The sequence below is a fragment of the Copadichromis virginalis genome, linkage group LG9 (genome assembly GCF_057382275.1).
Source record: "Copadichromis virginalis isolate Kocher_CV1m ecotype Utaka linkage group LG9, C_Virginalis_male_GT1.1, whole genome shotgun sequence".
Classification (NCBI taxonomy): Eukaryota; Metazoa; Chordata; class Actinopteri; order Cichliformes; family Cichlidae; genus Copadichromis; species Copadichromis virginalis.
The window spans coordinates 22,678,306-22,693,331 of record NC_140626.1 but is presented as its reverse complement, the minus strand read 5'-3'; the positions used below and the strand labels follow the sequence as shown (position 1 = coordinate 22,693,331).

General features: G+C 40.9%; 1 protein-coding gene across 2 annotated transcripts in view; it reads right to left on the bottom strand.

Annotated features, from left to right (window-relative positions):
• ptprn2 (protein tyrosine phosphatase receptor type N2) overlaps window positions 1-15,026 on the bottom strand; it is a 156,036-nt gene that overhangs the window by 13,428 nt on the left and 127,582 nt on the right. For both annotated transcript variants that reach the window (XM_085468240.1, XM_085468241.1), the window contains exons 13-15: window positions 14,133-14,336; window positions 8,429-8,576; window positions 3,648-3,721 (exon numbers count right to left, since the gene is read on the bottom strand). In XM_085468240.1, coding sequence (XP_085324366.1) covers window positions 3,648-3,721; window positions 8,429-8,576; window positions 14,133-14,336 — 426 coding nt within the window. The remainder of the gene's footprint in view (window positions 1-3,647; window positions 3,722-8,428; window positions 8,577-14,132; window positions 14,337-15,026) is intronic.

The window sequence follows — 15,026 nt, the reverse complement described above, 5'->3', positions numbered from 1 at the left end:
TGAAGGATAGGTTTGTAGCTAAAAAATGCTTTTAAAAAAATCACTCTTTTAAATAGATTTGGACCTTGAACTTTCCTCTTTATCTGCTAGGCAACAGGCACCTCTAATGTTGAACACAACCCATATTCAACGATTTTCTATGCGAGCAAATAACTGAACCTCTCTTTTTAAAAGCTATATATGTTATGAAGAAAGATTCTGTAGCTTCTCAAGGGGATTAGTAAAAAAATCTTATTTCCAACTAACCTGAAATTTGCAAAATAACTTCAATTCACTGTCGTTATTTTTCACTCTTACAATATCTTTGTGCCCTCAAAGACTTGATGAACTGCTTTCAGAGCTCTTTCTTTTTCATGCTTAGCTGTGTTTCTACATGAAACACGACACTGCCGTGGACTTTAACGCCTGGAGTCTCCTAACACGAGGGTGCTGAATGCCCAGGTGGGGTGATGGACACAGTTTGAGGGATGTGATTGAGATTTGAATGAAAATAAAATCAGCAATCAGATTTTACTGAATTAAGTTTCTATGGTTAACCTCTCGTGTCAGGCATACCAGTGGGGAACATGGTGACTTATTTTGAAGGGAAAGATTCACAACAATGCATTCTTAATGTATGTTTGACATCATAACGATAGATGACTCAAACAGTGCTGTATTTTTTGCACATGCAGAATAATATCAAATGTTGCAGACTTTCTAAAGAGTGCAGGAGTTTTTCAAAATTGACGCTGGTGCTCAGCACTGCCTCCCTTAAGTAAGAAAGTTTTGGGTTCGAACCTCTTCTTGGTTAGCTGGCTGAAGGTTTAAATGTGAGCATGAATGGCCTATTTCTCTCTGTTAGCCCAGACTGGTGACCAATTTAGGGTGTATCCCATCAAGCTACCCTGCTGGGATCGTCTCCTGCCCCCCTGAATTGGATAGGCGGGCGAATGGATGGTATAATTGAGTCATTGCTTAATTAATCTTCCACTGACTGACATCCACCAATGGAACTGAGTGCTTTTTTTTGCAGCACCGCCCTTAAATCTAACTGGGAGAGAGGGAGACACCTTCAAGCTGAACATCACGGTGACAGCAAGCGACAGGGTCGACTTTAATGGCGTTTTGATTTTTTTATGAAATCCCTTTTTTATGCTGAAGAACAAATTGTCAAGGACACTTGACATGGCCTTAAATGTTAAAGATCTAGTTTTCTCATTTCACATCTTTGCAAATTTCTTAAGCTCATTTGTCTCGCTCATGGACCTTGACACACACCCTTAAAAGGAAAAATAATTATGGAGGATTTCGCCATGGCTCTAATACTACCATGACACTTCTCTCATGCTTAATATCCTGAACGACAGGATTAATTCCTAATGCTTTGAAAAGCTGATAAAAAAAACAAGCACGCAAGTTTAGTTGAATTGTTAAGAAAAATCAACTTCTTTGTTATTAAGAGTTTGGAATCTATTTTTTGTACTTTTTCGGAGGATTAAATGCGTTAAATTGTTTTGTTTATTTAAATCTACTCCCAGGCAGTGACGTAAATGTAACTCAACCTCAACAGAAGCAGCATTGTCAGACGCCAGCTGTTGAAAATCATTCGTTGTGTAAATGATTATTTTGGAGATTTTGGTTTTTTGGAGTAGTGAAATGCTTAACGCAGCAGATTCTCCCGGGATTCACAGTCGATGTTTATTTATGATTTATAGTTTTTATCTGTATAAGATGTCAGGCAAGGTGTCAGTTTTCATTGTATATGTAAGAAAACAACCACTGGGGAGCAGAAATGAAGCTTGGAGCGGAACATGCTCGCCAACGCACGCACACGGACCGGCTGAAATTGAAAAATGTTGATAAAAAGGACTCATCGGTGAAAGAAAAGCTGCATTCATTACCTGCTGTTACACGTCAATTAGCCATGTCCGCTTTCTTTTTGTCTCTTTTTTAAATTCCTCACATGGTTTGGTTGAAACAAAACAAAGTAAAAAACAAATCTCACCCGCAGAAATAAAAGGGTGATGTCAAAAGCTATTTCCTGCACTCCGTTTAGCCAATCTCAAGGACACAGACATGCTGTAGCTGTGTGCTGACATCCCTGCATGAATACTAAAGCGCTAACATGAAAGAAAAGTCCTGCATTTCAGCTGTAGTCTCCCTGCCATTGTGGCAAGAAGATAGACTACAGTAAGAAAAAAAAAGAACCAACGAAAGAAAGCAAAAAATGCAAAGAAGTGCTCTTTGGTTTGAAGTAAAATAGCTTGTTCGAAAATAGCTCGCACAAATATGTGCTCACCGTGAAGCTTCAGCTTTCAACACCTCGCTGTAGTGTCTTGATCCCTTTTTTAAAAAATATAAGATTGAGAGCTCAGAAGCTAACTGCCAGCTCGAGCTCATCTGAGTTTGAAAACAAAAGCGAGAACAGGCAGGAAATCGGGAAAAGCCAGAAAAGGCCAGACGAGACAAAGACGAGCGGCCTTTGACCACTTCTTGCCGCTGCGCATTCCTTCAAACCATTCCTCGCGCTAATGATGATGTACATCTGGGAGCGCTGGCACCGTTTGTGGTCAACCATTAACCATTAGCCGAGCTTTTCACCGAGTGTGCGTGTCACCCGGTGCTTCGCAGGGAGCTCAGATCGCCCCCTTCCCTTTGCCTCTCTGACCCCGGATTCCCAGAAAGAAGCGACAGATTATTTACTCGTAGGCCGCTGCCCCTGAAGCTAATGAGGAGGAAGAAGCCGCATTGACAGACATAATTATCACAGTTTTGCTGGGCTCAGCCAGGGGTCCCTTTTGTGGTGTAATTACTGTCCTTTCATCCACACACCACTGCATCTGCCATTACTGTATTTCACCCATCTTCAACATCCGCCTGCATTTCTGCTTTAAGCCGCACCAAAACAGTCTTGCAGAACTTTTTTTAATCGAAAATCTTTCCCTACCTTCTTCCTCTGATTGATCGACGTTATTGCGACATTATTCTATAAGACGTTGCACTTCAGTGCTGTTTAAATAAGCTAAAAACCTCTATGAATATGCCATTAGTGAATATGGAGAAATAAATAGACCACCTAAAAGTCTCCATTGTTTGTTTCTGAAGAGTAATAGGCTTTTAGCGCAGCTGCGTGCACCCCGCCCCTCCCTCATCTATCTCCTCGGAAATTTTGGCACTGTATTTGAAATGCATAGTTTCCTGTTTCCCTTTGATGGAATCCCTTTTCAGCAGCCTCGGGGGAAATCATGACTGGCAATGTTTTGGGGGAGAGATATTTAAAAAAAACATATAACCATAGCCCTCTCCAGTAGTCAGATCTTTCTGGATTTGTATGGGATACCTTTGCTTAGTCAAAAAAAATGCATAATTCTTTTTAGTGTGAATGAAAAAAAAGAAAAAGAAAGATAGGTATCTCCAGGGAGCAGCCATTTTGAAAGCAGTAAAAGTAGCAAGGCAATTCAGCAAGACACAAGAAACCCACTGAGGTTCTCAGCATGGAGAACAAAGTTAAAAAAAAGATCAATGGGCTTGGATCAATCACTACTTTTCTCTCAGAGTAAAATCCAACCACAACAGGTGCTCTTGATACTAAAAAAGGGGTGGGGGGGCTTCAGAGAAAACATATTAGCCAAACTCTAGAACCATAATGAATAAAGAATACTCACAATTGGACTGGCATTGATGTAATCAGAGTTGCTGTGGTTGTTCTCCGCTTTCAAGGTGATCCTGGAATGATCGTCTGTAATGGAGATGCATAATTCATCGGTAAATATTTCCCCCCGCTTTTACTCCCTGCACAATAACAACAGAGTTTTGAGCAGCAACACAGGAATATGAAGCTGAAATGGCTGCGGGGACTGCAATTTCACCAGACTTTCATCATGCGCACGCACGCTGTTCTAAAGTCCTGGATTGCTTCACCTTAACCGAGGAATGTTCCAAGTGAAATAATAATAAACTGTTTCATCTTAAGAAGTGTGCGAGTTCTGAACTTTCAAATCCTGTTCGTTCTTTTTTCTTTTCTTTTTTTCCTAAACAAGTGAAGCTGTTGCAAGAGTCATATAATGTATATGTAATGGCCCGGAACCCACTTTGATTTGCTTGGAATTAAAGTTCATGATTTAAAATATTTTCATATATTTATGAACAAAAAGGCGAAATCAGGGAAAATAAAACATCTTTATGTGTTATTTAAAAAGAGTTTAACACTTTAGGCTCGTGAGACCTGCCCAGGTGAGGTCAAATTTGACAGTAACCAAGCAACACGCCGCCTGTCATCAGATTGCAGTTCAAATGTAGCTAAATCCTGATTGGCGCATGACACCGTGTGGTACATAGCTACTGTTGCTATGCCCTGAGCCCTCTACAGAGTGGGTTTCCTTCCTATTTATCCCACTGCACTGAAATTGGCAGAAAGTCACCTGGAGGGTGTTTGTGAGAGATTCCCAGATAGATAGATATAGATATATATATATATATATATATATATATATATATATATATATATATATATATATATATATATATATATATATATATATATATATAGGGCTCTAGACTAACTTTTTGACATGGGCGCACCGGTACGCCTAACTTTAAAAATTTAGGCGTACCGGCACAAAAGTTAGGCGCACTCAAATTTTTCAACCGCATCGCTTAACACCGCAGTTTTACATGTGCACTTTCTTTGGGGGGGGGGGGGGGGGGGGGGAAGTCCATACAGACAATATTAATTTCTAAATTATTAACTAACAAACTTGTGCTTAAAGTGCTTTGTCAATATTGTAGAAAATGTTAAAAACTTAATCATCATCTTGGCCTCCTCTGACAACCCGTTTGCTGCTGTCTGCTGCTGAAAGGCCGTGGGGAGAGGGGACACTTGGGCAGTGCATTTACTGCAGCATATAATGTGTTTTCTGGATACACTGTGCTTTTTCAGCATTCAAATATTGATGGCACCGTGTCAGAGCACTGGCTATGAATTTCAGACAGATCAGGCCTTAACTTAACAAAAAAGTTATCAATAGTTCTTTTCATCTTTTCTTATTACCCACAGCTACAGTACATCCACTTCTCTCAGGCCTAGGCTGCTCACTAGGGCTGAGTATCATCACTGATTTCTATAATCCATTCAATTCCGGTTCTCAAAGTCCTGATTTGATTCAATTTAGCCTCAGACAGTCAGAAATATTATAATTCTGATCATTTATCAGTACTGATACACATGAGACTTCATCAGAATTGTGAAAATCACAGCAGATGCCTTTGTGTGAAAGTAACTGAGAATAAAACACAGGAAAACATGAAGGAGATTTTCCTGGTCTGGCTTTTTATAACAGATAACCTTAAAAATATTCTGCAATTTTGCATAATTTTAAGAAATTTAAATTTCTTCAGTATTGAACAGCAGAAATTAGGCTTTCCTGTCCGAGGTCATTTAAGTGAAAAAAGAAAAAGCGCTGTAAACAACGCTAGACTGGTGGGTAATAAGCGAATGAATAATGCAGAAAACAGATTTGAGACGGGAAACTGTTCCTGAAGTACAGAGAGAGAGAGAGCTGTGCAGGAAGTGTGATTTTTATCGTGGTGGAAGCAAAACAGCAAAAGTCAGAGGGAATTCATGACGACATTGATCAAATGTGAAGCGCAGTTTGCTGCTTCTTTTGCTGCAGGCTCGGTGAATTTTGGTTGGAGAGAGGCAAAACCTGCAGCTCAGAATCAGCGCAAAAAGACGTAAACACAGCGCGGACCCGAAGAATCGCTAAGCTCCGACAGCGTGTCCGTGTTCAGGCCGTCGGGTGAGAAAGCCGAGAAAGACGAAGCTGATTCTGATGTGTTGGGTCCGCTCCGTGTTTGGGTCTTTGTGTGGAATCCGTTAATGAATTGATATCGCTTTATTCAAGCTACTCACCTCTCTCTTCCACCTGCACTTTCAACTGGACCACGGCCAATCAGAGAGGTCCCGCCCCTGACTATCTCTGATTGGTTTAGTCCACGATAGGGGCATAATGTGTGTCTGTTGTTGACCACACGGAGAGTTACAGAGATTTTTTTTTTGTTACCGGAACAGTTGGTCGCACCTGTGCGACCAAATATTTATTTTTAGTCGCACCACTGAAAAATTTGGTCGCATTTGCGACCAAATTGGTCGCACTCTAGAGCCCTGATATATATATATATATATATATATATATATATATATATATATATATATATATATATATATATATATATATATATAAAAGGCACTTGGAGAATCCTGAATGGAAATTTATGGGACAGTTGTGCAACAAGTAAGACGGTGTCAGAAATAAAGCTTTCTCACACCCAGAACCTTATTTTGGGTCAAAGTCAGGAAGATTTTTCAGTGTTTAGCATCACATTTGAATGGTGGGTGTGTACATGCAGGTTTTATGTTCTGGTGATTATTAGAATATATATGACTCATAATAGATTAACTTTAACTAACTGGGAAATCCCAGCAAAGCGAGCTGTGACACAACTTTCACTGCTCTGATTTCACTCTTCAAATAAGGAGGCGTCACTGATGCTACTTATTCACATGTTAACCTCCTGTTTTGACTGAGATTCCCAGTGTTCGTAGTAGTTGTCGTTTCTCTGGCTCTCTTTCACAGTGTGTCTGTTTTTTCCCAGTCTCACTCCCCTCACTCCTACCCTACCACCAAATGGCCGAGCCTGGTTCTTCCAAAGGTTTCTTCCTATTAAAAGCGAGTTTTTCCTTACCACCGTCGCCAAGTGCTTGCTCCGGTTTGCTCTGTATTATTGTAGGGTCTTTAACTTAAAATATAAAGTGCCATGAGGTGAATGTTGTTGTGAGTTGGCACTATATAAGTAAAATTGAATTGAATTTCAAAACTGTGCTGTCAAGGACGGACATCGAGCTGTAAATCCTTAACTGCCATAATTGCCATACATCAGCACACTGCTCACAACTTATGGGCCAACTCAGCTCCCACGTAAGATAAACAAACAGACATAAGTATAATGTAATTTCAGTTTGTCTAGAAGGAGGCGTAAACAGTTAATTTTGCTGTTTGGCTCCATTCACCTTTATCTCAGGAGCTTCATTTGGGTGAATTACAGCAAATTTTGGTGCAGGTCTGCTTGTGTTCATTTATTTTGGTGGTCACATTTTAAAGCATGATTTACATTTACTTCAATAAAATTATAGGCTTTTGTACAACTGTTACAAATACTATAAAGGGCCAAAGTTTCAAAAAATGACATCGCTTTACGTGCATGTGACCCCTCTAATCCAGAAGCCCAGACTTCAGACTGCTCTGAGCATTTTCTTTCTAGTCTTGGAGCCTATGTTTTCAAAGAGAGAGGATATCCCTAATATGGTCATCTAAGGCACACACAGCTGTGAACAGAGGTTATTTGTGAGGTGCAGCCAATCAGAAGAAAGCTGGCTTAAAGCGAAAGGAGCTAAAATGACTTGTTGCAGACTGAGATGCTGCATCAAAGCACCGCATAAGATAATACTTAATATTCATTTTGAACTGTGAATCATCCAAAAAATCTAGAGTTTAAAAAGTAAGCAGAGCAGCTCGGCTTTAAAGAAAGACTTATTCACCCTCCAGTGTTACGTTTTTGGGTCCCAGTTCATTCTGAACTAACTGAAAATCACAGTTCAGTGAGTGGAATTTCTCCACTAATGAGAAATTCTCAGCTCTGCCTAACAAACCTTTTGTCGTGTTATTGCGTCTCTCTCTTCTTTAAAATGTGTGAACTAATGCTAAAATGTAGTGGTGGGCTGAAATAAAGCAAAACATTCTCATGAAATAATGTTTTTGTCCTTCATGGTAACGCTAGCTAGTAATAATACTTTAATTACAAGGGATCAATGTTCATTTCAACCTTTGGATGGTTTTGATGCGTCCTTTGGATACACTTGCAAGAATTAGCCAAGAAAGCAGTTATAGTCACATTCAAACTGCTTTAAAATCATAAAAACATCACTTCATCCAAATTTTTTGGAGATGCCCAGTCCCAGTACAACTTTTAACTTTGATATTCGGTGACTCTCAAACAGGTATGCATTTGTCCCCATTGAAAATCCTCTTTGGCTTTAATCGAGAGGATGCGAGAGATGCAGCAGGGAGTCTCCTCTCACTACACTGACAGACACTTATGGGGTTTCTGGAAAAAACAGTTTAAATATCGCTCTTTGGCTAGATTACTAATTACTAATTATTTGTTCATGTTTGAAGCATATTTTCCACAGTGTTGTTTTGGCATGTTTACCCAAATGGTTTTATGTTCCTCTTTGGAGCATCTGTTCACAAATACATCAACAACATTTATGAAGCTACATGACCCTGCCTGGACTGTTCCAGACTTGAGGATCGTACTAACATTCCTGCAGAAAAAAACACTAAAGCAGACAAAAAACAAACAAACCAAACAACCTGAATGGACTCACATGCGACCACGGCGTCAGAGCGGTTCCTCTTGGAGTTCTGCTCGCCTTGGCCCACGCTGCAGGCGCTGGGCTCTGCCTGGTAGGAGCACAGCGCCTCCCACTCACGCTCCAGACGGTTCTTGTTCTTCAAGTGGTCCTCCATGTATGACTAGAGGAAAACAGACACCACCTCAGCCACCACTTCAAACGACAAGCCAGAACCGTGCAAGAGTTCAGCTCGAGATATGGCTGCAACAAAGAAATCTGATTTGTTTTTGCACTGAATTTGGTTTAATTAAGTAAAAATAACAAAAAAAAAACCCCACTTCACCTTTACCTCACTGGAGGTTTCTGGTTAATGCTCGATGTTAATGCTTCATTGTATTTTCTAACCCATAAATAAACTAGAGCAAAAACACTAAACCTTAAACAACAGCATCCTCCTTCAAGCATTGATCAGCTGTCATGTCGCATTATTATTCTAAGCTGCTGTACAGCACGGCAGCTAAATGAAGAGGAGGCTGCTGAAGATCTAGGTGGGGAAGGTGTGCTAATGCTGGCATCTTTGTGTGTTTGTGTGTTTGACCGAGAAGAAACAAAAAACACACACAATTAAGACTCCCTGAAAGGTTCGTCTGCATTGGAAATACTTCAGGGGTGTTTCAATCACGTCCCTCACTGCTTGCACAGCCGCTGATAAGATTGTCTGCATTTAAGCTGTCGCTTGGAGAAGACAAAATTGAATTCGCTAGAGAGACAAAGATGGAAAAAGAGAAGGGGGAGGGGTATAGGCCTCTGTATGTGCGTGTGTGTGTATGTATTCACCCAAACCAGGGCAAGTCTTAGGGAGCTTAGAGGCTGTAGCTGGCAAGAAGAGTCTTTTTTAGCATAGCACAGTGTTGCACTTTCTCTCCTGTATCATGGCTCCCCTCTCGGCGGGGTTAAATGGTTTAGTCCGCTATTGTGTGAGACAGAAGATTACAGACTCATAAACTGATGTCAGGGATCAGCTGGCTAATACAATGAAAGTGATACCCAGATGTGCCGGGTTTTCATCCCGTATTAAAAGCAGTATAGGTAGGCCGAGCAGAGAGGCGACGCTCCATTGTCACAAATCCGACTTATTCACTTCTGCCTGTCATCGAGAATCCAAGTCTTTGCAGCATAGTATACATTAATATATATATATTCATAGATGATAATCACAAATAAGCTTGTCCAAAAACACAATAGCCAATTATTCTGGTGATGAATTCAGAAGTCCTCTGCATGCCTGAGAAGGATATTAGCGCTTAAAAGAAAATTACAAATCCTGCACACAATGGAAATCAGAGTTTATTGTTGGCCACAGAAGCAAAAGGTGTTACACACGACCAGGCTGAGAACAATAAAAAAAAGCAGCTTTTGTGGTTAATGCAGCTGCATAATGAGAGAAAACGGTGGCACAGTATGCCCTATCTGAACCCATTAATGACAAGAAGTGATCGTCCTAAAATACTGCAGTAAATTTCTACTCTTCTACTTCCCAGTCTGAATCTTCTGTTTTATGCATGCAAAAAAAATCAATTATTAAAAAAAGTCAGTTCTAACACATGTATATTTGCATGTGCTGAGATGTGCATCGCCTAGAACACACACACACACACACATATACACATATACAGCGCTGTCTTCCCAGGAAAATGACAGCATGCCATTATGGCCACTTGACAGAGCCTGTCACCACTATGCTCTTGTCACCCTGTACAAGTACTCTCTGCTTGCCAGCCTGACAGCATTCCACCTCCCCTACCAATATTACATCTCCATGTACTTGATATATCCACTCTGAATTGCATCCCATTCTATTCAAACGATGCCCTGAATCGATTGCATTCCAAATTCATATTTTCGCAACTTAATGCAATACAGCCAGCAGGCCCTTATCGAGGCCTCCTGCTTCTAGGAGGAGGCAGTGGACCACGGCGTATTCCAGAGACAGGGTAACGAAGGTTTAGTGAATGGGGGGATTATGTCTGCCAATCAGAGGGCTGGGATGGGAGGCCTGGGTGTCAGGGAAACAATGTCTAATCCTTCCTAAGCAGTCTCCTCAGCAGCAGAGGGTGCTGGGTGAAATCAGGATGAAGGGACGACCAGGGGAGCCAGACACAACAGGTAACACATTACTGTCAGGCTCTGCTGTCAAATTAAAACAAACAATGGTGGGAACAGTTTGTGCAGGGACCTTTATGATATGTCGAACAGCTGCGAGACGTGAAAAAGAGCATTAACGTGTACTGTGATTTGTGTGACTAATATTAGCTACATGAAAAGAACTCATTGTGTTGCTTTAAATGAGGCAGCAAATTGCAACCCCCCCCCCCCCAACTAAATATAAAATTGCAAAGAAAAAAACCCCACAAAAACGCTGAGGGCAGAACATGTTGCACAAGTCAGTGGCTATTTTTCCTTTGCCTGAGTCTATTATCCTGTTGAGCAAATAATTTATCATTTAAAAAAAATGAACAATAACAACTCAACACAATAATGAAAAAGGGCCTCCAGCTACTTAATTATTGATTTCTTTCCCCTCTTTTTTCTTTTTTCAGTTTTTTTTTAAGAGAGAGGTGATTAAGCCAAGGGAAAACTACAACAACAGCAACGGCATCAACATTTTGACCCTGTTCCTGCACAGCAGGAGAACCTGCTGAGGGGTGTTTTGCTTTGCAAGGCCGGAAAACAAGTTTGGTGCCTGTGAACCCCTGTCCGTGGTGCTGAAAAGCTGCAGAATCACAGAGTGGCACATGCTTCCTTTTTACACATCTCTTAATTATTTTACATACATAAAATGTAGAGGTTATGGCATCACAGTGTAGCTGAAACAGAAGAAAAAAAACAAGTGTAAGACACCAGAGGTGTGCCAAAGCTCTGGAAAGCACAGCAGATGACTCAGCACACAGAGGTATCCAATTTTGGTTTTGAAGTTGGAAGTCGTTATGCAAGTCTTAAGGTGGGCCACACAGTGGGACACAACATCGTAGTTCATTTATCCTGACGGCACTCTCGCAGAAGTGGTGTGTGTGCGTGTGTGTGTGTGTGTGTGTGTGAGGTGTTTGGGGCTCAAGAAGGAAAAAAAAAGAACCCCCAGCATGTGTGCTTTGGAAAGCTGGGTATTCATCATCCTTCTCCACACGGTGTGAGCTCCAAAGAGCGGGAGCGGCGAGATGAGAGGAGAGCAGAGATCGGAAAATACAGGTCTGAGATCAGTGATAACAAGGCAATCTCACACATGGTTTCATGTGAGATGGTGGAGGAATTTTAAAGAAGAGGCCCCTATAGGACATCTCCATGTCAATCACGGCCATGAAAGAGAAGTAAAGGCCCCAGAGTGTTTTACCTTTCCACAGCGAAGCGCTTGCGTTGCTGCTGCGAAGAAACTAGGGCTAATAATAACAGCTCCTAGAAATGATTCACAGTGGCTCTTTTGTTATTTGCAAGGCTAAATGCTTTTCTATTGTCAATGTTTTCAAAAGAGGCTTCACAAACAAGCCTTGACGAGTGCAACAAAACCCATTTATTACCAGCAATACAAGGCATTACTCAGATTCACTCTCATTCATTATAGCCTCCCAATATAAAAGCTAGACATGCAGTGTGATGAATGCTCTCTCCATTAATGGAAACACTGCAAGGCATCTATCCATCTCTTTTATCAAGCTTGTTTCAAATGAATGAAGCAAAAGTTGTGCAAAATCAAACCATGCATTGTGTGTTTGTGGAAGTATTGGCAACCAAGAGCTTTTTCAATCAAACGAAAAAAAAAAAAAAAAAGAACAATATTTCTAAAACATCCAAATGACAATCAGATGGGTAATGATATTTCACTTTTGTGCCGCTCTCATCACGCGAAACATTGTCTACCTTATTTTGCTGTGGCGGTAAGAGAAAACGGAGGCGGTAAGAGATGAAAATGACAGAGAGGAGAGAGAACCAGGACGGAATGATGAAGAGGGAAAATGAGACAGAAGTAGGAAGAAAAAGTTGGAGGAGGAGGAGAAAAAAAAATATAAAGACGCCAGAGCCGAGATAAAAGCAGGAGGGAGAAAACAGCAGGAAGAGTAATGAAAAAAAACAAAAAACAAAGATAACAGGTTTCTGAAGGGAATGAGGTGAGAGAGGGATGAAAAACACCATCCAGACAGATAAACAGAGAGAAATAAAGCTGTTGGTATTCATACAGGACGTCTTAAAATCAGACACTAGCATACAAATTCATCAAACAAATAAAAGGAAGTGACAGCAAACATTTTTCTATACTGGATTGGCTCCAGTATGCCAGAATATTCCAAATTAGGTGTAGTACAAAATACATTACACTGGCAATCTTCATTTAACCATGCAGGCACTCTAAGCGGCGTGACGTATAACAGACATTACCTCATGGCTCCTCAAGGTGGAGCTAAAAAGCGAATGAGTGCAAGGGTCTTAACTGGCTTGCAGCAATAAATGCATAGCTGAGAAGCAGCAGGCAGCCAGAGAAAGCAAATCAGGGTGCTAACCGATTGAAGCAACACACAATGCCAACACTTGTATATTAATCCCACAATGCAGTGAGTAAATTCTCTCTTCTGTGCGAATATCGCGATGTATCGTAAATGACTTTATGGCCATTTATCGAGTATCGCAGAATCACATACATATGACATCATAAGGTACTTGAGTCAGTGTTCATTTTTTAACATTAAAATTAGATTTTTAAACCTATTAATTATATAAAAGTAGATATTTCAGTCACTGATCACTCATTTTTGTTGTTCTTTCAAAGAATTTTAAACAATTTCTTTAGTGTCAACGTATTTATTTACTTGAAAATATCATCGGACTTCTTCCCACCACTATTAGCTGTCGATTTGTCTATTTAATGACCCGTAACAGTATTTTCCCAAGCATTCATTAGGTACCACTAACCCTAACCCACTGGCTCTCAAACTGTGGTGAGGGACAGAAACAGGTGGATAGAGTTTGCTGATGCTATTGCACTTTCAGCTTGGATCCTTTTTATTTTTTATGACTGTTAAAAACTGTGGGGTGTGTGTGTGTGCGTGTGAACGTCCTTCTGAAGTGGGGTATGCCAGGAAAAACTTGAGAACTGCAGCCTGAAACCATCACTCTCAGCTAACAATTTTCACCTCTCAAGTTCTCTTGCTAGTTTTCACAACAGTCTGCGTTCTGCATTTGATCACAGTTATTTCATTAGACAGACATTACTAAACGATCACTCAGATCTCATTAAAGACATCCCGCGTGCACTGTTGGAGCAGGTATTTGTGGATGCCATCTTTTTCGTGCTTTATGGATATCCTGATTTGTACTTTTATGATTAATGTAGCAACTCAACACTCACCATCCTCTGGTGAAGTGCAATACCAAAGGCTGGGAATGTCTGATGTAGACTTGTGACTGTCTACTGAAAGCTGACCCTACTTACATAGCTTAGGACTCTCACACACTCGACTAAACCCACCCTGGCAGGTTAAGTGCATATTTATGAGACATGAAGGGATGTTTGTGCTTGTTCAGTTGAAACAGTCAGACGCTAAGAACCACAAATGCTCTCTGAGGGCTGGACAACAAGCCATGTTACCAGCCAACCTCCATTTAATAACTCATCTCCTTCTTTACCCCCTTTTTCCACCTCATGAATCATTACTTAAATTATTTCTGGAGTCAAGGCAAAGCTTCTTACCAGTATCATGTGACCAGTGGAGATGTCCATGTTGGATGGGACTGGCTCTTCACACCAGGAGGAGGTGCTGCTGCGGGTCGACGGGCTGGCTGCGGGGCCATCGCTGAACTGAGATGACACGCTGTTGAGCCGAGAGTGGCGCAACGTCTCCGGCCGCTCGACGCGCTCCGATGTTCGTATCGCCATCCGCTGACGACACAACTCCTGGGGATTACAGGAGACGACGATGGTGAAGAAGTGGATAATGAAGAGCGCAGTTCTTCCTCTTTGCAAGCTCTTGTGCATTTATCTTCTTTTCATGCACGTAACAATAGCTTTATGTGCTTATCCTTGCTGTGAGGGGCTGGTTTCTGTAAATGCACCTTGTGAAATCCTGCATCTCGGCTGAGTTGATCTGTCCTCACTTAACTGTAGATTAATGGCTTATCCTCGTGGATTATGGAGCTTATACTAATTATGTCAAAAATACATGGTTGAGGAACCCTTACAGAATAAATTCAGTATGTCACACCTTGCTGCCACACAAACAACTCCCTTCAACGCTAAAGAATGGATCTTTCACAGCATAATCACCCCACATCCACACGGTGAACTCAAACTGCACAGCAAAAAGTGCTCTACTTAAAAAAGAAGAATCTTTTTTTAAAGGATTTTTTTTTTTGCAGAGAAGCAAAGGAGATACAAAATGAAGTTCCACTATTGCAAAATAAATGAATAAACATTTCCTGTCGCTTACGAAGCCACTTCTATTAAGACCACACATCTTTGTAGTCTTAATGAGTCAGTTTTTCTCCCATCATGCCTCAGTGCAGAGACAGAGGATTAACCCTCTGAGATCTAATTTGTCATCCTAGCCCCCAACACTTAGCCTAACTGTACCCTGATGTTATAGTG